A 25,287-nucleotide genomic window follows, 5' to 3' on the forward strand; every position below is an offset into this window, starting at 1 on the left:
CTGTCACCCAGGCTGAAGTGCAGTGGCACAATCTTAGCTCACTACAATCTCTGCCTCCTGGGTTCAAACGATTCTCCTGCCTCAGCCTTCCAAGTAGCTGGGATTACAGATGCCTGCCACCACATCTGGCTAATTTTTGTATTTTTAGTACAGGGTTTCTACTCATGTCCACCAGCATCTACATCATGTGTCTTCACGTTAGCCAGGCTGGTCTCAAACTCCTGACCTCAGGTGATCTGCCCACCTTGGCCTCCCAAAGTGCTGGGATTACAGGCGTGGGCCCCAGGCTCAGCCCCCCACTCACTCACGTCTTTTACTCTTCAACTTGCAGTAAACTGGCTTCTTTCCTCGCTTCCACCAAGAGTGTTCTTGTCAAAGTCAATGACATCCATACTGCCAGTGCAAGTCATTTTTATTTTTATCTATTTATTTATTTATTTGAGACGGAGTCTTGCTCTGTCACCCGGGCTGGAGTGCAGTGGTGCAATCTCAGCTCGCCGCAACTTCTGCCTCCCAGGTTCAGGCGATTCTCCTGCCTCAGCCTCCCAGGTAGCTGGGACTACAGGTGCCCACCACCATGCCTGGCTAATTTTTGTATTTTTTAGTAGAGATGGGGTTTCACGTTGGCCAGGCTGGTCTCTAACTCTTGACCTTGTGATCTGCCTGCCTCAGCCTCCCAGAGTGCTGGGATCGTTTTTATTTTTATATGCTTAGCTTCTTTGACCAAGCCGCCCATTTTCCCTTTCTTGAAGTTCTTGCCACTTTGGGCCTCCTGTTTCTTCCTCCTTCACTAGCAAGGCCTTCTTCATCTCTGCTCAAGGCCTTGCCTCCTCCATCTGCCTGTAGATGTTAATGACACTCAGGCTTGGTGCTGAGCCTCTTCTTCATCTTAATACCCTCCATGTGATCTCATCCACGCCTGTGGCTTCTTTTTCCTTTTTCCTTAAACAGGTCATACTCTGTCACCCAGATTGAAGTGCAGTGACGCAGTCACAGCTCACTGTAGCCTCAGTCTCCTGGGCTCAAGCGATTCTCCCACCACAACATCCTGAGTAGCTGGAACTACTGGCCAATTATTTCGTTGTAGAGATGGGGTCTTGCCATGTTACCAGGGGTGGCCTCAAATTCTTGGGCTCAAACGGCCCTCCGACTTCAGCCTCCCAAAGTGCTCGGATTATAGGCCCGAGTCATGCCCAGCCAGGCTCGTGGTTTTAATTGCTACCTAAATGCCAATACCTCTCAAATTTTAAAGCTTCAGTCCTGACTTCTCCCCAAATTCCAGGCCAATATATCCACCTGGGTATATTATAGCATATTAAACCTAACATATTCAAAATGATTCCTCCCAGTTTCCTTGATCCTAATGAATTTTGTTACTGTCCTCTAAGTTGCTAACCTCCCAAACCCAGGTTTCATCCTCGGTTCTTCCCTTTCTGTCACCTTACATCCATTTCTTCAGCCAGTCCCGCTGACTCTTCTTCAGAATACATCTTACGTCACCGCTCTTAATCCCCTTCTCTTGAAATACCCTAGCTTGGCTGTGATTAATACATTTTGAACAATCCTGCCAATTCCATTTTGCCCACCCTGAGCTATGTAGGGCATTCTGTTCGGAGAGCTTGTGGTCTGAGACACCTGGCATCTTGGTAACCACTTTTCTGAGAAATGGCCCACTGGCCCATACACCCTGTACCTGCAACTGTGTAACTGCCTCCCCCACATCCTGAGTGAAAAACAGCTTCAAATAGAATTTTGTTGTTAGGCACCCCCAGCTTCCCCTAACCTGCTCCTTCTGCTTTTGTAATAATCTGCTTACTGCCCCCTGCCCTAAACTGGTATAAAAATGTTGACCGCACTTTGTTCTGGGCTGAGAGGCTTGAGCTCTAGCTGACTCTCAGACGCCGGCCATTAAAAGTGGACTCTCCATAAACTCAGAACGTGGCGCTTCTGTTTAAACTCGCTTGGGTATAACACTCTTTCCCTGCACAGCCACTAGCCTGGTCTAGGACACCATTCTCTCTCCTTGGACCCTGCAAGTAACCCCTGACTGGTTCTTCTTTTTCTTTTGCCCCTTAAAATTCATCCCCCATACATCAGGCTCTGTCATCTTTTAAAACTATGAATCAGATCTTATCTCCTTTCTTCTCAAAACCCTCCAGTGACTCCCCAGAATATTTAGTGTAAAATCCAGGTTCCTTATTTTGGCCTAGAAGGACCTGCATGATTGCTAAACGCATCTCTCACTCTGCCCCGACTCACACCACCCTGCCTGCCGCCACACCGCCCTGCCTGCCGCCCCTCCTGCATGCAGAGCACATCCTCTGTGCTTCGTTACATCCCTGGCTTTTTCTGTCATTGAGATCTTGGCCCAAATGCGCCCTCCTCAGAGGGGTGTTCTCTAAGTAACCTGCCCACAGGGACCCCCTGACGGACGGGGCTGGCAGTATCTCTTGACCCTGCTTTGTTTCCTCTCGCAGGATTTCATTTATCACTTTCCGAAACGAGCTTGCTTGTTTAAGTACGTAATGATTTAATGATTGTCTCTCTCCCCCACCACCATGGAAGCTGCATGGGAATGGGGAACTTTATAGGTGTTGTTTACTCTTACAGCGTTTCTCACTAGTGCCTAGTACATGCTCGATGCTCGGTGAATAGTGTTGGTGGCTGGTTGGCTGGACAGTTCACCCCAGTCACTAGCTAGATAAGAGTTGTTTTGGAAGCCAGGTGTGGTGACACATGCCTGTAATCCCAGCTACGGGAGAGGTCAAGGTGGGAGGATTGTCAGAGCCCAAGAGTTACAGAACAGCAACATAGCAAGACTCCACCTCTAAAAAATAAAATAAAAATAATCATAATAAAGAGTTGCTCTTGAGGCTTTATCTCCTGGTAGCCAGAAATCGTTAGCCCTCTGCATCTTTTTCTACAACTGGAGAAGTGTTAGGATAGTTGATAACTGTATTAGTCTTAAAAATTCTAATTAAGACATTTGGAAGCCAAATAATTGAATGGTTATTGGGGTGGGGGGTCAGGAGGAAAAGAAAACAGAAGGAAAACACCATCATTCATGTAGTGGAGGGGATTTATGGAAGAAACTATGAGGCCAGAATGTAACAAATGTGCTTGTTACACGTTCGCTTCCCTTGTCTTCCAACCATCCCAGGATATTGCTGGTGCCTGGCAGAGGCTGGAGCAGGCTGAGAAGGGTTACGAGGAGTGGTTGCTCAATGAAATTCGGAGACTGGAGCGCTTGGAACACCTGGCTGAGAAGTTTAGGCAGAAGGCCTCAACGCACGAGACTTGGGCTTATGGTAAGTAGACAGGACTCAGATTAGATTTTTGAAAAACCAGAGTTGAGTCATGCACAGAGCCATGATGCGTCCTTACAAACTCTGTGCCTAATGTCTGTGACACTAAAGCTAGGGGTCATCACCTTTTTCTGCTATTGTCTCAGTGCCAAATTTATTTAAGAGATAGCCATGAGGGCTGGGTACAGTGGCTCACACCTGTAATCCCGGCATTTTGGGAGGCTGAGGTGGGTAGATCATGAGGTCAGGAGTTCGAGACCATTCTGGCTATCATGGTGAAACCCCGTCTCTACTAAAAATACCAAAAATTAGCTGGGCATGGTGGCACGCACCTGTAGTCCCAGCCACTTTGGAAGCTGAGGCAGGAGTATCGCTTGAACTGGGAGGCAGAGGTTGCGGTGAACTGAGATCACGCCACTGCACTCTAGCCTGGGCGACAGAGCGAGAGTCCATCTCAAAAAAGCAATGACAGGCATGAAAATGTATTTTCTTTTTTTTTTTTTTTTTTTTTTTTTTTTTTGAGACGGAGTTTCGCTCTCGTTACCCAGGCTGGAGTGCAATGGCGCGATCTCGGCTCACTGCAACCTCCGCCTCCTGGGTTCAGGCAATTCTCCTGCCTCAGCTTCCTGAGTAGCTGGGATTACAGGCACGCGCCACCATGCCCAGCTAATTTTTTTGTATTAGTAGAGACGGGGTTTCACAATGTTGACCAGGATGGTCTCGATCTCTTGACCTCGTGATCCACCCGCCTCGGCCTCCCAAAGTGCTGGGATTACAGGCTTGAGCCACCGCGCCCGGCCAAAAATGTATTTTCTATTCAAGCAGATAATCTATTTCTTCCCAAAACGGTGCCCAAAATGTGTTCTTTACATACCTACCTACATAAGACCTGGCCCCCTACAGTGTTTTCTATTTGATTCCACAAGTATCCGTTCGTTCCCTAACTGGTGGTCAGACGGCCCTGGGCCAACCACTAGCTTCTGCCAGTAGAATGTGTCTTAAATGCCACAGAGCAACGTAATATGCTGTGTAGAAAATCTGATTGGGAGGAAGTGTGCAAGGTATCTGTAATCTAACTTTCTTATTTCACTTGCATTCATCTGCTTTATTCAGGCCTTACACACATACCTGCTTCCATAGCCATAAGAATATGGTCCTAACATTGTTTTTTAACTGTCTGCTGGACTAAATAGTCCTTCTTGCTGAGGCAGAAGAATAAATAAAGCATTTTCCCCATCACATAATAATCTGTTTTGAAATTTGGGAGATTTCTCCTCATTCTATGGTGTTTGCTTTTATTGTTGCTTGATTTTTAATATTTCATAGAAAGGTAGTTACAATCCAGGAAGCTGGAGCCGGGCGGGTTGGTGTCACAGCTCTGACACGTGGCAGCTGTGTGCCCCAGATGCGTTCTTAATCTCACAGGGCTTCCATGTCCTCTCCAATGTTGGAATCACAGTAATACCTTGCACATAGGGTTTCTATGAAGATTTAATGAGTTCGTATTTAGAAAGCATTTGAAGTAGCGTCTAGGACACAGTAAGTGCTACTTCGTGATCATTAGATACATGGACATTTACTTTCCACTTCCAATTTTATAGAATTTATTTATTTATTTTGATGGAGTCTCCCACGCTGGAGTGCAGTGGGGTAATCTTGTGATCTTGGCTCATTGCAGCCTCTGCCTCCTGGGTTCCTGGGTTTCAGTAATTCTCCTGCCTCAGCCTCCTGGGTAGCTGGGATTACAGGTACATGTCACCACGTCTAGCTAATTTTTCTATTTTTTGGTAAAGACAGGGTTTCACCATGTTGGCCAGGCTGGTCTCGAACACTTGACCTCAGGTGATCCACCCACCTGGGCCTCCCAAAGTGCTGGGATTACAGGTGTAAGCCACCCTGCCTGGCCAGTTTTACAGAATTTTACAGGTCGTTAGCCAGGAGATAAATGTGGATCCAGTCGTGACCACAGCAGTTGCTGGGTTTAAGAAGTATTTATATGGGAAAATATAAGTGTGGGTCAGAGAGGAAAATTTCTAATATTTATTATCAGGAGAAACAAAGCACAGGCTCCAATTAGGCACACAGAGGACGGCTTTCAAACAGAAAGAACTAGGGCGGGGTGGGACTTGTGGGTAGACAAATAGAGCACAAAGGTTTTATCTAAGCATCCCCAGTCGCTCTTGGGAGTGAGTAATTACTAACTTAACTGAGGGTCACACAGGAAAATCGGATGCTTATGACTTAAAATAACGAAGACTACAAATTTGGTTTATTTTATTTTGTTTTATTTGAGATGGAGTTTCGCTCTGTTGCCAGGCTGGAGTACAGTGGCGTGATCTCGGCTCACTGCAACCTCCGCCTCCCAGGTTCAAGAGATTCTCCTGCCTCAGCTTCCCAAGTAGCTGGGACTACAGGCGTGTGCCACCACACCCAGCTAATTTTTTTTTTTTTTTGTATTTTTAGTAGTGAGGGGATTTCACCATGTTGGCCAGGATGGTCTCGATCTCCTGACCTTGTGATCTGTCCACCTCAGCCTCCCAAAGTGCTGGGATTACATGGGTGAGGCACCCACCCGGCCTGGTTTGTTTGTTTTTTTTTTTTTAGAATGCACTTAGCGTGCTCTCCTTCCCCCTTTTATTGGAGACATGAGCTTTCGAAACAGAGGGACTGGGGCATCCTTAGCAGGTAACAGCCAGAACTCCATTGCATGCCTGGCCTGTGTCTTCAGTCCTGCCCCTCTCCAGCCCCTTGTCTTGGTTCTTTGGAATCTCAGTACTCCCTGAGAACATGGCTGGCAGGAGGAAGCCACTGTGCCCTCAGCATATTCATACTTTCTCGCGACCACCTTTGCAGGCAAAGAGCAGATCTTGCTGCAGAAGGATTATGAGTCGGCGTCGCTGACAGAGGTGCGGGCTCTGCTGCGGAAGCACGAGGCATTTGAGAGTGACCTGGCAGCGCACCAGGACCGCGTGGAGCAGATCGCAGCCATCGCACAGGAGCTCAAGTATGTGCAGATGCCCTGCGTCCTCCCAGGAGCCCAGGGGACTCCACAGAGAGGGCAGAGGCAGGCCTGCCTTTCCTTTCCCAACTAAATGCAGAGGGAACCAAACTGGAGGCATTCTGTGCAGGGATTCTCCTTATTTCTTATTTCTTATTTCTTATTTCTTTTTCTTTTTCTTTTTTTCGAGACAGAGTCTTGCTCTTGTTGCCCAGGCTGGAGTGCAGTGGCACGATCTCGGCTCACCACATCCTCTACCTCCTGGGTTCAAGCGATTCTCCTGTCTCAGCCTCCCGAGTAGCTAGGATTACAGGCATGTGCCCCCTACCTGACTAATTCTGTATTTTTAGTAGAGACAGGGTTTCTCCATGTTGGTCAGGCTGATCTCGAACTCCTGACTTCAGGTGATCCGCCTGCCTCGACCTCCCAAAGTACTGGGATTACAGGTGTAAGCCACTGCACCCAGCCTCTCCTTGTTTCTTTAAATGTAGAAACAGACTTTGGTTCTTTGTTTGTGGTAGAATTCCTATGTCCTCCCATCTGGCAACACCCCAGCCCCCAGTACAGGCAGCTCTGCTTCCGGGAAGATGAGAAATAAGTCTGGAGCGTTGATCCCAAGAAAGCTGTGGGAAGGCAGCCTCACCCAGGCCAGGTACAAGAGGCAGAACAAAGGCTGTCCTGAAACCAACACAAAACAGAGGGCACTGCCTCGCGTCTGCAGGAAGAGACACCAGGGCCCCACTTTGGTTTATCATCCCATGAGTGCTAGTGGTTTTTTTTTTTCTTTTCTTCTAGAGCCTTCAGATGAGAATTTTTTAAAAAATATATTTTATTTATTTATTTATTTATTTTTGAGAGTCTTGCTCTGTCACCCAGGCTGGAGTACGGTGGCGCCATCTCAACTCTGCAACCACTGCCTCCCGAGTTCAAGAGATTCTCCTTCCTCAGCCTTTAGAGTAGCTGGGACTACAGGTGTACACCACCACGCCCGCACCAGCATGCCAGGCTAATTTTTTGTATTTTTAGTAGAGACGGGGTTTCACCGTGTTAGCCAGGATGGTCTCGATCTCCTGACCTTGTGATCTACTCGCCTCAGCCTCCCAAAATGCTGGGATTACAAGCATGAGCCACCACACCTGGCCCTATAATGCTGGTTTTATGAGAAGAACTAACATGACAATTGAGCCTAGGCTGGATTAAGCACGAAGTGAATGTTCTCAGTTCCCCCGCTCTGTGTAGCGTGAGCCCTGGGGTGCAGTGGCCCTCGGGGAGAGGAGCCTCCTTGCAGTGTTTCTGAGCTTTTTTAAGCTCCTTTCCCTTGTAATAAAGACAACATTTTATTCCCTACTCCTTCCCCCACCATTATCATCACTGATACATCTGTAGAATTTTTAGAGCCTGTCACATAATGTTAACTTCAAAAATTAAATAATAGGCTGGGTGGGGTGGCTCACGCCTATAATCTCAGCACTTTGGGAGGCCAAGACAGGAGGATCACAAGGTCAGGAGTTCGAGAACAGCCTGGCCAATATGGTGAAACCCTGTCTCTATTAAAAATACAAAAATTAGCTGGGCATGGTGGTGGGTGCCTGTAGTCCCAGCTACTCAGGGAGGCTGAGGCAGGAGAATCCCTCGAACCTGGGAGGCAGATGTTGCAGTGAGCTGAGATTATGCCACTGTACTCCAGCCTGGGCGACAGAGCGAGACTCTGTCTCAATCAATCAATCAATAAAATATTTTTCAATGTATTTCATTTTAAAACTGCCATGTTCCTCACTTTGGACTAGAGAAAACCCCTTAATTAGCAGATGGGGCCTTTTAAAAGCGATCCTGTGTTTCGGTCTTGCCCACATAAACTCTGACTCACTTGTGACTTCATGTCCACTTGGTGTGCTGTGCTCATAGCCTGCAGATGGACTTATTTCCCATGCTTCTGGAATGCTGGCTTTTTGATTCCTCAGTAACAGGTACAAATGAAATAAGGATGAAAAGAAACTCGAGCTCTTTAGTGCTCTATAATGGCTCCCATGAGCAATCCGGAATGGCTTGAAGTGTTGCCCATAAAATTTAAGTAATAGTTGTATATTATTATTATTCCTGGCATCCCCAGTGCTTATGTCTTCACACGGGCTAGAGATTAACCACACATAGAACTTAAGTATGTGCTCTTCTAATTTTATTAACATCCTTTTCCATTTTTATCTGCCCTTCAATAATAAATTAAATTTTCTGTGCCATTCTCAAAGTGCATAAACAGAAGTTATACACATAGTTATGCAAACTCTAACTCCCTGAAAGCAGATACATGTAGAACCATTGCTTATGAATTAGAGGAAGAGAGAGGGATTGTACCCTAATCATAACTCTGGATGGGTGAGCATTGGTGTCTCCGCTATGGAACAAGGGAAGGATTCCTAGGCTTTTGTTTTGGAGAAGTCTTTCTTCTCTTTAATATCTGCATTTGGAGAGCCATAGCCTTCTCATTTTGTGTTCAGGGCTGTGCCAGCTGCTGGTGCTTTGGTTGGTTTTGTCTTTTTGGTTATAACAAGTAAGCACAAGAATCGTAGTCAGCCTTGGTCTGATGAAGAGGATTTGTCTTTAGAAAACTGCTGTTTGCTCTTGAGAACGGGACGAGCTCTAATCAGGTGATAGGGAGCTTCTTCTCTACTGGAAAAATACTCAGATAATAACCATATGCATCCTCTTTATTCAGTAACAGAAACAAGAACATTCAGTAAGCACAAATTAGTGTTATTCAAAGGAAAAAAAATGCAGCAACCGCTGCCTTCGTTTAGGTTGTAAAAAGAAGTAAACAGACTCAAGCTTTAAGGAAGGGGATTTGGTAGGTAGGACTAATCCTGGACTGTTTCTGAAGAAGCCTACTGAAGATGTCTTTAAACTTCCGTGGTTCTTTCTGGATTTATATCTTAACGAAAAATGTGATTAAGTTTTATACAGGATTCAAACTTGTTATCCCTGGAGGCACTGGATTAAGCTTCTCGTTAAGAATTTGCTTTAGGCTGGGTGCAGTGGCTCATACCCGTAATCCCTGCAATTTGGGAGACTGAGGAGGGAGGATCATTTGAGGCCAGGAGTTCAAGACCAGCCTGGGCAACACAGCAAGACTCCACCTCTAAAAAAGATTTTTTTAAAGAGCCGAGCGTAGTGGCACATGCCTGTAGTCCCAGCTACTTGGGAGGCTGAGGCAGAGGGATCACTGGAGCCTAAGAGTCTGAGGCTGCAGTAACATATGACCAAGTCACTGCACTCCAGCTTGGGTGACAGGATGAGACCCTGTCTCTTACAAAAAAATGGCTTCAGTGGTGTGCATAGAAAGATAGAATGCATAGACAGATCTGGCAGGGAAAAGTAAGGATTTAGTGAGAAGTCATTTTGTTCTAGCTTGTCACACTGGTGGCATCAGATGAGTCGGAACCTCTTTGTCTCTAAGTGGAAGGGCTCAGTTCGGCCCCATTTCACAAATCCCTCTATGTTAGAGAGAGTCACGGTGCCGCTCTGGACCTGATATTCTACCCAGTGGCGAGGCCAAGTGCCCTTCAGGGAAGCCAAGGACACAGTGTGGTGCAAGCCGACTCCTCCCTCCCCGCTGACTCATTTTGATGGTCCAGTCACTGCGGTTGCTTCCTGGCCCACAGGACTGTCCTCCAGGTCAGAGAGTGACACCTTCAGACCTTCACTCACAGGGTCATTGCCACTTAGAAATCATGCTCTCTGAGGGCCTCTCCCAGAAAAGGAAGGGAAAATAAATTGAGCCTGTGGCATTAAGAAGACAGCGGTTCTCTCTGTTTAGAAATCCATTGGCCAGCAAATGCTTTATGAATTCTTCTTGTCATTTATCTAAGAAGAGTGATGTTTACGGTGATGACAGTCAACAAAACCCTGAAATACCATTCCAGTTCTCTATCAAATTGGTATTTATTTATTTTTATTTGCATACATGTTGGAAGTGGGGGTGCAAGTGCAGTTCTGCTACATGTGGCCGAGTCAGGGCTTTTAGGGTATCCATCACCCAAATAATGTACATTGTATGAAATTACATTAAGTGATTTCTCATCATCCCCCCACCCTCCCACCCCCTCACCCTTCTGAGCCTCCGTTGTCTATCAGCCCACTCCCTATGTCCATGTGTATACATTTCAGATTTTTAAAAATTGTTCAAACTTCCCTTTGTTTTTCTTTTTTAGCCCATATTCATTTTCTCTCATCATCTGGGAAAGTTAATCTTCATTTATTTTCACTTTTAATAGTGAACTGGACTATCACGATGCTGTGAATGTCAATGATCGGTGCCAGAAAATTTGTGACCAGTGGGACCGACTGGGAACGCTTACCCAGAAGAGGAGGGAAGCTCTGGAGGTGAAGTCTTGAAGCCACCTGTTGCCATGAAATCTTTTAACAGACGCTCTTTAGTTAAATCACTGGTATTCATTGTCTATTTCTCTGTGGCATGAACAGATTGTCTCATGAAGGAACCTCTAAAGAAAACATAAAAAGTGGGAGAAAGAGGGAAATGGGAAGTTGGTAGCTTTGTGCTTTAATTTATCCAGACAGCAGCAAAATATGTTTTTCAATTTTTAAAAACCCAGGGGTGGTGAGATTACGGCATAAATCTACTTTGTATCTGGTAATAACAGTACATTTCCAGAAGTCCTTCTACCTGAGTAAATTGAGCCATGAGTTAGTCAGGAAATCAGAGATGTCCAAAGGGAAGATGGGGCCAAATGCTGAAGTCAGTAAGTTGAGAAGAAACAGAATTGGGATGAATTTGGCCTTATCTAAGTGTAAGACTAAGTGTAAGACACAGGGGTAGCTGGTGTTTAACTGCCCCTCATTGTCTTTAACCATGGAAGACATCTCTCACATACAGGAAATAAGCAGTTTACCAGTTCCCTGAGTCCTTTCTCCTTGACTCTGATGACACTTTTGAGAGAACGCAACATCAAGCTTCCCAAATGCCAAATGGCTGTGACATATTTGCTTAAAGAAAGAAATGACCAACCCAAATGCCCATCAAGGATAGACTGGATAAAGAAAATGTGGCACATATTACACCATGGAATACTATGCAACCATGAAAAAGGATGAGTTCATGTCCTTTGCAGGGACATGGAAAAAGCTGGAAACCATCATTCTCAGCAAACTGACACAAGAACAGAAAACCAAACACCTCATGTTCTCACTCATAAGTGGCTTTTGTCGAACAATGTGAACACACGGACACAAGGAGGGGAACATCACACACCAGGGCCTGTTGAGGGGTGGGGGGCTAGGGGAGAGAGAGCAGGGGCTGGAGAGATTGGGGAGGGATAACATTAAGAGAAACACCTAATGTAGATGACAGGGGGATGGATGCAGCAAACCACCATGGCACGTGTATACTTGTGTAACAATCCTGCACGATCTGCACATGTACCCCAGAACTTAAAGTATAATAATTTTAAAAAGTAAAAAAAAAAAAAAAAAGAAAAGAGATGTTGAGAGAGAGAAAAGACCAGACATGTAACAGAGACAGTACAAAACATTTTAGAACAGGAGGCGAAAATGAACCTAAATATGGAAGACTTACAGCTGTGGAGATGCCTTCCCCTTCTGTCCCCACTTGTCTGTGCCGTGGGGAACGAGCGCAAGATCGTCCTGTCACTTGAACGCTTGTGCTTTCCTGTGCCCACAAAGGCAAGAGGTGATCTCTGTGTTGAATCCTGAATGAGGACTAGAGAACATTAACCTGTAATTCCTTCTGTCTCCACTAGGCGGGTGACTTTGGGAAAGGCACACAACTGCACGTTGCCTCTAAAATGCGGAAGATGCCCTACATTTTGTGTTAATCTGGCACAGTTAGGGAATCAGGTCCTCTTATAAAGTCCTGCTTTAGCTGTAAGCGAGTTACAGTGTGCCATATGTGGAGTCTCAGTTTTCAGAAAAGGAGCATGTAGGGAAGTACTTTAGACACTTTAAACATGAGGCTGCTCTGGATGTTATTAAACCCTTCTTTGATTCAGAAGGCACCTCAGAGACCTGCAGGGCTCAGCCTAACCGTTTGAGCATCGGGTAGTCTTTTGTAGACACACGCTAATATGATTAACAGAATGTCAGACAATAGTCTATTGTTATGGAATACATACTTACACTTCCAGTGAATGTTTTAATTAGTCTATGATAATGCTTGCTTCTCTTTAATCTTCAGAGAATGGAGAAATTGCTAGAAACCATTGATCAGCTTCACCTGGAGTTTGCCAAGAGGGCTGCTCCTTTCAACAATTGGATGGAGGGCGCTATGGAGGATCTGCAAGACATGTTCATTGTCCACAGCATTGAGGAGATCCAGGTAATGGAGCCCCAACTCTGTGTGCCCTATGCATAGAAGTGAGTTGTCATTTAAACTAAGAGTTCTGTTATTTGGTTTCTTGTTTTCTTTTTTATTTTTTTAAACTTAACAAATGATGGCTAAAAAGCCCAAATTACCCTTTGAATCTTAGCTTAAAAATGTGTTTACTGCTCTGTGTTGCAAACCAGTTAACATCAATCAAGTAATGATGAATACGTCTAGAAAGCTCTGTTCTGCAAAAAAAGAATGCTGAGGTCAGGCGCAGTGGCTCATGCTTGTAATTCCAGCATTTGGGGAGGCTGAGGTGGGTGGATTGCTTGAGCTCAGGAGTTCGAGACCAGCCTGGCCAATGTGCTGAAACTCTGTCTCTACAAAAAATACAAAACAACTAGCCGGTGTGGTGGTGTTCTCCTGGAGTCCCAGCTGCTGGGGAGGCTGAGGTGGGAGCATCGCTTGAGTCTGGGAGGCAGAGGTTGCAGTGAGCCGAGATCACGCCATTGCACTCTAGCCTGGGTAACAGAGTGAGACCCTGTCTCAACAACAACCTGAATGCTGAATCATTGAGCAAAATAATGCGGAATCAGCAAAAATACTGAATCATTGAGCAAAATAAACATATGTGCGCTTGGAGTTATTCATGAAAACGTTGTAAGTGTACTAGCTGCTGAGTTAACTACTTTGCAAACGTGTACATATTACTGTTTATTTAGATCTCCAGAGTTTTTGCCAGATTGTAAACCATAAGAAGCCACAAATCAGCACCTACCTTTTGCCTACCACCAATCCAAAATGTTCTGTGTATAGTTTTTGCTGGAACTTCAGAAGTATAAACAAGGCTTCTGAGTGGTGATGTTAGGGAGGAAAGTTAATCTCAGTTAGCTGGGACATCATTTATTTAGAGACATTAGACAGTGAATTTGATGTATAATAGAATAAAAAGAGAAAATACTTTTGTACACTTTTTTCCTGTAAAATAGATATGTCATCAAAAAGAATCCAAGTAGAAGGGAAATACTAAAGGTTGGGATTTGAAACCACACCTCCCTACCAGGAACAGTCTAGAAGGGTTTGCACCTGCATATCAGGGGAAAGACAGTACTTCCATGAACATGCCACCTGCCTTTTGAAAGAGGCTCTGATGATGTTTCTGATGGTGCACTCTTAAGCACAGGCCAGCAGTCTAAAATCGTTTATTTTTTGAATAAGCACGCCTTGGAAGTCACACGCTTTGTCAAAACTCTGTTGGCAGCTGACCTGTTGCCACGCCTAAAGAGAACAGTAGCTTCACACTCAAAGGTGTTCCACGAGGCAGAGAGTTCTTTGAGCAGCTGAATTTGCAGGGCTGCTCATGTTAGGGTCAAAGAATAGGTGTGATAAATGGCTCTTAAGAGAGCCTTCTGGGAAGAGTTGGTTTCTATGGCCTTTTCTTTTTGAGGAGTAGGGATGTACTTCCTGGTTTTCTTTAGGTATAATGGTAGCAAACGTAAGATGCTTTCATAGGACTACAAAAGTAATAACTGGCCATCAGAAAGGGCATCTAAGGGCTGAGCATGGTGGCTCACACCTGTAATCCCAACACTTTGGGAGGCCCAGGCAGGGAAGATCACTGAGGCCAGAAGTTAGAGACCAACCCAGGCAACATAATGAGACTCAGTCTCTACAAAAAATAAAAATAAAAAAATTAGCCAGACATGATAATGTATACTCTGTAGTCCCAGCCACTCAGGAGACTGAGGCAGGAGGATTACTTGAGCCCACGTGTTCAAGGCTGCAGTGAGCCATGATTGCGCCACTGCACCCCAGCCTGAGTGACCTAGCGAGACCCTGTCTCAAAAAAACAAAAAAAGGTGGAGGAGGGTGTGGAAGAGCAGCTAAGTTCTGCTCATCAGCAGAAAGTAAGAAAGACCTAAACAATAGCTGATGATCAAAATCAGTGAAAGGAAACATGATTTTTTTAAAAAAATGATTTTTAAAAGACTCTGGGTGAATAGCCATCAATCAAATTAATAGTGATCATGATACCCTTTTTCCATTATCCAGAAACTTGACTTCTGTGTACCTAAGGAGTTTTTCTAAAGCATCCAGAATTTGTTTTTCTCCAGAGATTCTTCCAATTATAAAGGCATTTACTTGTGTGCAGAAAGGAATATCAAAGCCTATGAAATTAACACTCAAGCCAGATTGTTTTTCTCCACTTGTGTCTCGGGTGTAGAGTTTGATCACTGCGCATGAGCAGTTCAAGGCCACACTGCCTGAGGCAGATGGAGAGCGGCAGTCCATCATGGCCATCCAGAACGAGGTGGAGAAGGTCATTCAGAGCTACAGCATCAGAATCAGCTCAAGCAACCCGTACAGCACCGTCACCATGGATGAGATCCGGACCAAGTGGGACAAGGTGGGTAGCTGAGGGCCTGGTGTGGGACAAGGGGACATTCTTGAAGCTGAAGTCCAAGGAGAAAGTTAACGCCTTGGGGACTTAGGGTGACAGCCTCATTTTGTGTCACAATCAGGATTTTCCTTTATCCCAAGTTTCATTCTTAAGGACCTTTCAGCAGCTTCTGCAGTTTGTGGGGAAAGAAAGTAGAGATTATTTTACTTCAGGAAAATATTATATAAATGTTGACAAAATCACTATAGGTTATGATCCTAATGCCATAAAGGAAATAGTTTATAAAGCCCCAACTGGAAATTTGGTTAAAAACTTGGTTACAAGTACTTATGGTACTTTTTAAAAGAATTTTTAGAATATGGTATAAACATGTCCCAGATATGTATGAATTTTAAATGCAGAAAAATTTCTTAGAAAACTACATCTTGGGCTAGGCACAGTGGCTCACGCCTGTAATCCCAGCACTTTGGGAGGCTGAGGTGGGTGGATCACGAGGTCAGGAGATCGAGACCAGCCTGGCCAACATGGTGAAACCCCATCTCTACTGAAATACAAAAAAAATTAGCCGGGTGTGATGGCACGCACCTGTAATCCTAGCTACTCGGGAGGCTGAGGCAGGGGAATCGCTTTGATCCGGGAGGTGGAGGTTGCAATGAGCCAAGATCACGCTACTGCGTGACAGGAGGCTGGTGACAGAGCAAGACTCCGTTTCAAAAAAAAAGAAAAAAGAAAACTACATCTTGGGAATGAAAGTATTTCTACTAACTTGCTGCCTTTTAAATTTTGGGCAGCTATCGACAAAGGTAATTATGGTCCAAATGGGATAATTTGAACCCTTTTGTCTCATTTTTAAGATTGAGACATTTCTTTTCATGGTTGAAATTAGTCATCAATTAGTCATCTCAGTATGCCAGTACGTAGTCTTTGAGGAGTAAGTCCAGCACGTGGAACTAAAGTGGCTTACGATAAAAACACACATGCAGCAAGTTAGTTGTAAACAGTGCAAAAGACAAAAACAGATGTGAGGAAGAGGACAGCATTCATCTGAGAGACAGTAGTTAACCAGTTCTTCTGAGCTTCAGATTTAGCTCTGGTCTTCCCAACAAACAGCCAAGGAGAGAAGGGAAACAAACTGAGTTAAATAGTTTTCTTAGGGGCGAAAAAAAGGAAATTATATCATTTTTTATTTTTCATTTTTATCATGTTTATTTTTTTTGAGACAGTGTCTCACTCTGTCACCCAGGCTGCAGTGCAGTGGCGAAATCTTGGTTCAGCGTAACCTCTGCCTCCCAGGTTCAAGCGATTCTCCTGTTTCAGCCTCCACCTGAGATTACAGGCACCCACCACCACACCCGGATACTTTTTTATATTTTTGATAGAGATGGGGTTTCATCATGTTGGCCAGGCTGGTCTCGAACTGCTGACTTCAAGTCATCCGCCCACCTTGGCCTCCCAAGGTGCTGGGTTACAGGTGTGAGCCACCATTCCCCGGGTGGAAATATATCATTTTATAGAGTGAGATAAACTTTTCTCCCTCCAGTAAGTTATAAAGCAAATGGACTTTTGTTTTTTAAAAAAAGACTGAATAATAATGCTTTTAATAGCAGTTTTGCAGATGACACAAAGATTTTTGAAGTAGCTTTTTTTATTTTTCATTGATTGAAAGAGAACGGAGGCATAGCAGTAAAATGTAATTCACAAATGGAACAGAAAGCAGGTAGACCAGGTGTATACTCTTCTGTGGGCCAACGTGGTATAAAAATTGAACTCATTAACCCCTCGTGGGTTCTTCACATTCTGGTGTCATGAACCCCTTTGGCAGTCTGGGGAAACCTGTGGATTCCTTCTGATAATACTGTTTGTAAATTTATAAAAAGATTGAATATTACAAAGGAAACAAATTATATTGAAATGTAGTTATTCAAATATCGTTAAAGATATTGTAATGTATTTGCTTCTTTATTAACACATTTAAAGCCAAGATCTAACAGCAGGTCTGATCGTTTTGGAGTCATGGTGAGTGTGCGTGATATATATTGCAAGAGGCAGGCATAACTGTAAGTTAGTATAGAATGTCTACGATTTCTGTTGTGATAAGGTCACAGGGACTGCTAAATACTGCTGCAGATTTGCTGCCCACATCATTCTAAACAAAGGGAATGCTAAGTATTAATCGAAGGTGGTGAAAATAAAGACGTCAGTGTTCCCTTCATCCAAGTTCACAAATCCTCTGTACTCTGGACCTGGCCCCGACTTGGTTGTGCTGCAAGCTGAGAGCCCCTGGCTGGAGGAGAATGGATGCAGGCTCTTAAATACCCTCCGACTCATCCGGTCTTTCAGCAGGCACTTGGTGGCACTAGATGGCAGTCAAAGCTAAATCAAGCTCATCCTCTAAAGTAGAGACTCCTCTTCCCCATCCTCCGTCTTCCCCCTCTACACCCTCCTCCCTTCCTTTTTCCTTCTTCACCCCTCCCCACCCCCGGACTGTTCCCACCTTCGGTGGTCGCCCCTATGAGACCGCAGCTGGCCTCTAACCCTTGTTGTCCTTGGGCCCTGACAGGTGAAGCAACTCGTGCCCATCCGAGATCAGTCCCTGCAGGAGGAGCTGGCTCGCCAGCATGCTAACGAGCGTCTGAGGCGCCAGTTTGCGGCACAAGCCAATGCCATCGGGCCCTGGATCCAGAACAAGATGGAGGTAAGCCAGCTCCCTCCCAGGCGCCGGCCACAAGCCTCACGATATGTCCCTTAACTACCACAGCAGTGACACCGCTCATGCTGTGGTTTCCAGCCACCTGCTCAGTCATGTGGGAGCACCGTTCTGTCATCGCCCGGCTTTATCTTTCAGCCCCTGGCTGTTGCGGACAGTATGCACCCGGGCACAAGACAGAGTGCAGGAGGCGGGCATCAAGGAAGGGGAGGGGGAGCTTGCTGGGATCTGTTTATTTCCTCTCTAAAAACAGCGACAGGACTTTATCTCCACAGGGTCTAGATTTCAAACCATCTATCCCGACAAGGAGGACACATGAAAGCCCACACATACTTTGCATTTTCAGAACCTCTGAGGGACAGCAGTCTTTTTTTTTTTTTTGAGACGGAGTCCTGTGGCACAATCTCAGCTCGCTGTCACTGCAACCCCCACCTCCCAGGTTCAAGCGATTCTTCTGCCTCAGCCTCCCAAGTAGCTGGGACTATAGGCACTTGCCACCACTAATTTTTGCATTTTTAGTAGAGACGGGGTTTCACCATATTGGCCAAGCTGGTCTCGAACTCCTGACCTCATGATCCCCCCACCTCGGCCTCCCAAAGTGCTGGGATTGCAGGCGTGAACCATCGCGCCCAGCTGGGACAGCAGTCTTTAAATAACACTGTTGTCCTTTGACCAAGAACAGCCAGAAGACATTTATTGACCCAATTCTTGCCCCACCACCCTTTTGGTGTTAAAATACTGACTTTTTTTCTTAAAGAAGAGACCATCTAAAAATATAAGAAATTCTGATGGAGGAAGCCATCCTGTGGGTCTTAAATCTGTCTGGCAGCTCTACCCATGTAGCCCACCCCCAGCCTCCAGAGCAGGGCACCTCTGCCCGAGGGCATTTCCCTCTCATGGCTAGACGCTAACAGGACTCACCTCTGACCCCTCTGGCCTCTGTTTTGGATCTTAGTTGACTTTTTTCCCACTCTCTAGACAGACTAGAACTAGACCTTGTTTTGCTCTGTGATGCTACCAGATCTCCACTTCCTCCGAGAAAAGTGAGCCAAGTGACGCTGGCCCCTGCCTGACGCTGGCCTAGCATCTGATGCAGGGTCCGGAACGGCGTCTTGTTAGAGGGAACTTCACTTTGTTTCTCTCTGCTTGTTCACCCCGCCTCCAGGAGATTGCCCGGAGCTCCATCCAGATCACAGGAGCCCTGGAAGACCAGATGAATCAGCTGAAGCAGTACGAGCACAACATCATCAACTACAAGAACAACATCGACAAGCTGGAGGGAGACCATCAGCTCATCCAGGAGGCCCTTGTCTTTGACAACAAGCACACGAACTACACAATGGAGGTAGGCAGCCGGCCGGGCGCGCGCCGCTCGCTTCTCCCGGGGACCACGCCGCGACCCCAGGGTGCTTTCTTCATGTGCTCGTCCCTCTTTGTTCTGGTTAATAGCTACGAGTATGAAAGTTAGGGATCTTTAAGCCTTTCCAAGCACTATTTGTGGAAATGCTTCATGAGCTATATCGAGGACTATATAATATTAACCACAGCAACATTATGATTATCACCACAATAAATTCACTACACTTCCTCAAAGAGTGCCACAAACTGGACTGTTGCATTTCCACCAGTTAGGCCCAAACTGATCTCCCTGGGAGCCAGCAGCTGTAACTCAGGGCCCATCCTGCTACTGGGGAGGCCTCAGCTGGGATTATAGGCGTGCGCCACCACACCCGGCTTGTTTTTTGTATTTTTGGTGGAGACAAGGTTTTACCATGTTGGCCAGGCTGGTCTCGAACTCCTGACATCAGGTAATCCATCCGCCTTGGCCTTTCAAAGTGCTGGGATTATAGGCGTGAGCCACCACACCCAGCTACATTCCAGTTCTTAAAGATCACTAAAAAAGGATGTACCATTACTTTGTATGGAGCCCTATTTGTGATTTGCAAATGTCAATCAGTGGTTCCTAAAATGCCTCTGAGCTAGATAGAACAGTCAGATTTGGGCCTATTAGGTGGCCCAAATGGAAAAATGTTTTTAGTGACAAATAGAATATGTACTACAGAGTGCCCGCTGTCACTGTTGGAACCCTGGTCTCACTTGTTAGTAATTCTCACTGCAGAATCTTGCAACAGATGACAGAGTAGAATGCTTTTCTTTAAGTGTCGGGAAGTCTATGGTGAGCCCTACTTACAGTAAGCCCTTTGAGTCGGCCGTGCTGTTAACGAAAGTAAAGAGGCAGAGTTGACGTGCTGCAAAGACCTAGAGCTGATCCGTCCTCTTTCCTTAATAGCACATTCGTGTTGGATGGGAGTTGCTGCTGACAACCATCGCCAGAACCATCAATGAGGTGGAGACCCAGATCCTGACGAGGGACGCGAAGGGCATCACCCAGGAGCAGATGAATGAGTTCAGAGCCTCATTCAACCACTTTGACAGGGTACCAGTCTCTACTTATTTAAAGGGCAATGCTGGGGACATTAAACAGTGCATCTGAAATAATATGCATGCTCTCGTTTGAAGTCAATGCTCCACAACATTTACAGGGAAACAGGATAGTTAATGACAAAGGAAAATAGCCACCAAAACAAAGTGTCCTAAGCTCTGATGTTGCTCAAGGTGACACAAAGTCCAGGTTTGTGTGCTGTTTCGTGCAGATCGCTTAATAAGAATGCATTTGTAGTTGATATCAAAGCCTGATTTGTTCTAAGTCAAAGTGTATTCTTAGCAAAATGTGATGGTTAGCTTTAGGTCATTTTGTAAAGACTTAAATACAAAACTCTGATATGCTTTTCCTAAGCAGCTGTTTAGGGAAAGCATCTGGTCATAAATTAACCTGCTCTTTCAACATAAAAAACTCAGTTTTCTTTTTTAATTAACAAAATTGACACATGATCTCTTTTAAGGACATGTACCAACGAAAGGGTGATAATTTTCATAGTAAAGGCATATAAAAAATTAACTGCTGCTTTAAAAAATTATCTAGTATTTTGATCTGAATAAAAGTGAGTAAAATCAATTCTTTATGAGAAAATACAATTTACTAATCCTATGGCTGAGAGTGAGGGACTATTAAGGCTACATTCCAATTCTTTTTTATTTTATTTTATTTTATTTTATTGAGACAGAGTTTTGCTCTTGTCACCCAGGCTGGAGTACAATGGTGTGATCTTGGCTCACTGAAGCCTCCACCTCCCAGGTTCAAGCAATTCTCCTGCCTCAGCCTCCCAAGTAGCTGGGATTACAGGCATGTGCCACCACATCTGGCCAATTTTTTGTATTTTCAGTAGAGATGGGGTTTTACCATGTTGGCCAGACTGGTCTCAAACTCCTGACCTCAGGCCTCAGCCTCCCAAAGTGCTAGGATTACAGGCCTGAGCCACTGCACCTAGCTACATTCCAATTCTTAAAGATCACTAAAAAAGGATGTATCATTACTTTGTATGGAGCATACTATGTATGTTTTTGAGTTGCAAATGTCAATCTTTGGTTTCTAAAATGCCTCTGGGCTAGATAGAGCAGTCTATCTAGATTGGGCCTGTTAGAGGGTTTAGACAGTGGACTTCTGATCAGGGAGCTAGGCATAAGTAAAAAATTATACCTAGAGATGGATATTGACATTCTTATAGTTTCAGCACACCTTTATTGTGCAGAAACATGCTGTAATTTGATCTAACTGCATTCATTAAAGCCCAAGTCACCTTTCTTCCATGGAGGGAAATGATGGATCATCATCCTGTACACAACCATCTCTTGTTGAAAGACAGCTCTCACTCATTTGGGCTGCTTTATAGGAAGAAAGCACATTGATTTGAATCCAAGGCGATCACAGTCTTTTACAACAAAAGTCCAAGGGGTACAATGCAGAACTTGCCATGTTTAGAGGTTCATTCAAATTAAACATGAATGATTCTTTATCTTGGAGGGAAAATGGAGTTTGCTTACTGTGTAGTGGGAAGGGTGTCAGGGATATGGATGCACTTTGCTTCATCTTTTCATTGAATGGTAAAGATAGGAATGGCAGAGGGCACAGAGGCTGTGAATGGAGGGATTCTTCCGTGGACATCAGAGAATTAAAAAAGGTTTTAGAGCATAGGTGCAATGTGACCAGAGCTGCAAAACCATGTGCCAGCACATTTAAGATGCCAAATAGACAGAAGGAAAGGAGAAAAGATGAGAAAGTTAGCAGAGGGTCAGACCGGAGTCTCTTGGTAAAGTGAGAGAGAAGGAACATGAGCTTCTGGGCAGAGGGATAGGAGCAGTGGGAATGAAGAAGAGAGGGTAGATCTCAGATTGAAACAGATCTGACAGAGGTGAACAACAGGGTTTGGGGGCTAAGGGAGAGGGTGATATGGACAGTTGAAACTGTGAAGACCTGGGAGAAGTACTCAGCTATTGCAGAAGCAGGAGGAGTCCAGGTCGAGAGCTTAGGGCTGAAGCCTGTGAGAGTCACTGCATAATGGCCCTGTCCAGCAAGAGTCTGGAGAGTAAGAAGAGAGAAGGCCCAGATCTTAGGGAACTACTACATTTATGGGAGGCAGAAGAGCCAGAGGAGGAGCATTAGAGAACATGGAGGAGAATCGGGTCACTCAGATGGAAAGCATCACTTAAGAGAATGCTGCTGAGAAATCAGGCAGTGACTGAGGGCAGAGTACATAGGTGTGAGAGCAGACACATAAAGTCTCTTATTCATAGAAAAAAAAGAACTTCTGACATTAGCTTTTGGGACTGGCTGTTTCATGGGTAAGCACAAACAACAGAAAGTAGCCTTCTATTTAATAAATTTGTATGGCCAGTAACCGGTGTCTTCTTCTCTTTAAATGTGTACCGATGCTAAAACGTTAGCCATCCCTTCAAAACCCTCAAGAGAATCTGCAGCACAGCTGTGTGCTTCCCGTCACATGCAGGGCTTTGCATTGACACCCCTGTTTCTATAGGGTTGGGTCACCATTTTTCCTGACCTGGCCTTTCTCGTCTGGGAAAACTTGTCCATGTGGACCCTCTCTTGCGCGCTGCTCTGTGTAGACTCTCATTGGATTTTTGGGAGGAGCTGAGCTTGCCACACAGAGGGGCCACTGCATCCTGCCCAAGGGCCTAAGGGTAGTTGCTTTCCAGGTATCAGAGCTCTAGGAATGTGCTCATCTCTGCAGGAATTTGACAAACGATGACTACCTGGGACTATTGAGAGCATCATCATTTCTTAGAACTTTTACGATACACTCCGTCATCAGTAGGTGGCAGTAGTGAGCTCCCACTAGTTCCTTTTGCTATTTTTTGAGTGTATGGTCTCCTTTAATTTTTGTCTGGTCTTTACCCTCCTCTCCCTGCTTTTTCCTTTTTAAGAAACTAGTTTGTAACATTCTTGTGCTGGCTCCATCCTTCTCGCAAGCCAGTGGTGACATTTATGATCTCGGCAGAGCTCAAAGCACTTCCGTTACCAGATCTTTGTGAGTTGGTCAGGTAGAGTTGCTCAACTTGCTATGTGCTCACCTGCCGTGTCTTTTGTTTTTGCCAACAGAGGAAGAATGGCCTGATGGACCATGAGGATTTCAGAGCCTGCCTGATCTCCATGGGTTATGACTTGGTAAGATGGAAGTTGAAATCGTTCTAAGGTTTGATATTTTATTGAGTTTGGATTTCTATTATAGAAGTTGACCAGCTCAAACCAAGGTAGTGCATTTGAGATTGGTTCGTTTTCATTATTTAGGATAATATTTTTTGAAGGTTTCACTGTTACTATACAAAAATAAAGTCATGGGGCCAGGCACAGTGGCTCACGCCTGTAATCCCAGCACTTCGGGAGGCCAAGGCGGGCGGATCATCTGAGGACCGGAGTTCGAGACCAGCCTGACCAGCATAATGAAACCCCGTCTCTACTAAAAATACAAAAATTAGCCAGGTGTGGTGGCACATGCCTGTAGTCCCAGCTACTCGGGAGGCTGAGGCAGGAGAATGGCATGAACCTGGGAGGTAGAGGTTGCAGTGAGCCAAGATCACACCATTGCACTCCAGCCTGGGTGACAAAAGTCACAGAACCAAAACATATTTTTATTCAGTAATTGGTCAGATTATTTTTTCTAGTGAAGGAGATGAGAAATAGGCTTTTTGATTTTTTTAAACAACTTTACTGAGTTAGAATTCATATACTACAGTTTACCCATTTAAATGGTACACTTCAGTGGCTTTTAGTAGTATCCTGATGATTTTTCAAGTGCTTTTTTCTCGAATATGTTGAAAGGCAAAAAAGGTTTAGTCATAAATCAGCTAAGATAAACTTGCATTTCCCTATGGGCTGGGATAGTCCTAGAATATCCAGCACTTCTCTGTTACCCATTAATGACTGTTTTTAACCTGACCTGCTTTGATTCTCTTTGGGGCTGTAAAATACAGTCATGACAGCCACGTTCTGAACTGCCTTTAATTTGGCAGCATCACTTTTCTCAGTTCTAATCTGAGAAAAGGGCTCAGCTCTCGCTTTGACCTACTCTTCCATAATTATGTTACGTGACGCATGAAAGCCAGCAGTGGGTCCCAGAGAGGAAAGAATTCTGACATTTACAAGCTTCTGGTTTAAAACTGCAGCAACTTTTAAAATTGTTTGATAGCAGTAAACCTAAGTCACGCATAAGGGGAATCTCATCCAAAGACTGAAGGGAAACTCAGGTAATACTTGAGTTTTCAGACATAAAGGAATTGGCATGTCACTGGGGAAAGAATGAGAACGGCCCTGTTGAGAGTTGTGCACCGTTCGAGGACATGTTTCTTGCCACTTTGCCTCAGGGTGAAGCCGAATTTGCCCGCATCATGACCCTGGTAGATCCCAACGGGCAAGGCACCGTCACCTTCCAGTCCTTCATCGACTTCATGACTAGAGAGACGGCTGACACTGACACCGCCGAGCAGGTCATCGCCTCCTTCCGAATCCTGGCTTCTGATAAGGTCTGCACTGACAGATTTTCTTCTGCTTTAGCAGGAGTCCACTGCATCAGTCTAACAAACAAGGCAACAGTGTTGTAAATAAAAACCATTTTTATACTAGTGTATTTTGTGCAACATTGGCACTGAATTTGGAAAGCAGCAGGTAGACACAGAACAATGGTGCACTCAGAACAGAGGAAACACAGACATTCCATGCCTGGCATTCGCACTTGGCCCTGCACTGAGTTTTTATAGAATGGACAACAGTGTATTTGTACTTTGTGTGTGTGTGTTCCCGGTTGAACCCTCGTTTTACATTCTAGTTTGGTGGATGTGACTTCAAAAGAAGAAACCATGCAATGTAGATATTATAAAACTGGGTAAACTTCTCCTAAGGATCAGTGACCCTGCCATTGTGCCCAGCCCACGGAGCAAAGTTAAATCTAGCTGTTCAGTCAGTAAAAGACTGGCAAGCTTTTCATTACATGTACCTTAGACCTTCAGTAGGAGTTTAATTGCCAGTTCAGGATTTTAATATTTTACCTCTCCCAAACAATAAATACATCTCTATGTATAAATTCAATTTGGGATAGGATTATTTTACCGTTTTCTGGCTGAGAGGATAAT

General features: G+C 44.9%; 1 protein-coding gene across 2 annotated transcripts in view; it reads left to right on the plus strand.

The window, feature by feature from the left end:
* Window positions 1–25,287, plus strand: part of ACTN2 (actinin alpha 2) — a 78,773-nt gene that overhangs the window by 51,439 nt on the left and 2,047 nt on the right. For both annotated transcript variants that reach the window (XM_064383626.1, XM_064383625.1), the window contains exons 11-20: window positions 3,161–3,308; window positions 6,159–6,309; window positions 10,572–10,680; window positions 12,509–12,649; window positions 14,862–15,044; window positions 17,599–17,733; window positions 18,911–19,090; window positions 20,036–20,182; window positions 23,261–23,326; window positions 24,523–24,681. In XM_064383626.1, the coding sequence (XP_064239696.1) occupies window positions 3,161–3,308; window positions 6,159–6,309; window positions 10,572–10,680; window positions 12,509–12,649; window positions 14,862–15,044; window positions 17,599–17,733; window positions 18,911–19,090; window positions 20,036–20,182; window positions 23,261–23,326; window positions 24,523–24,681 (1,419 nt within the window). The remainder of the gene's footprint in view (window positions 1–3,160; window positions 3,309–6,158; window positions 6,310–10,571; window positions 10,681–12,508; window positions 12,650–14,861; window positions 15,045–17,598; window positions 17,734–18,910; window positions 19,091–20,035; window positions 20,183–23,260; window positions 23,327–24,522; window positions 24,682–25,287) is intronic.

This window comes from Aotus nancymaae, unplaced genomic scaffold (assembly GCF_030222135.1).
Source record: "Aotus nancymaae isolate 86718 unplaced genomic scaffold, 86718_ANA_hifiasm-v0.15.2.pri h1tg000032l_0, whole genome shotgun sequence".
In the NCBI taxonomy this organism is placed as follows: Eukaryota; Metazoa; Chordata; class Mammalia; order Primates; family Aotidae; genus Aotus; species Aotus nancymaae.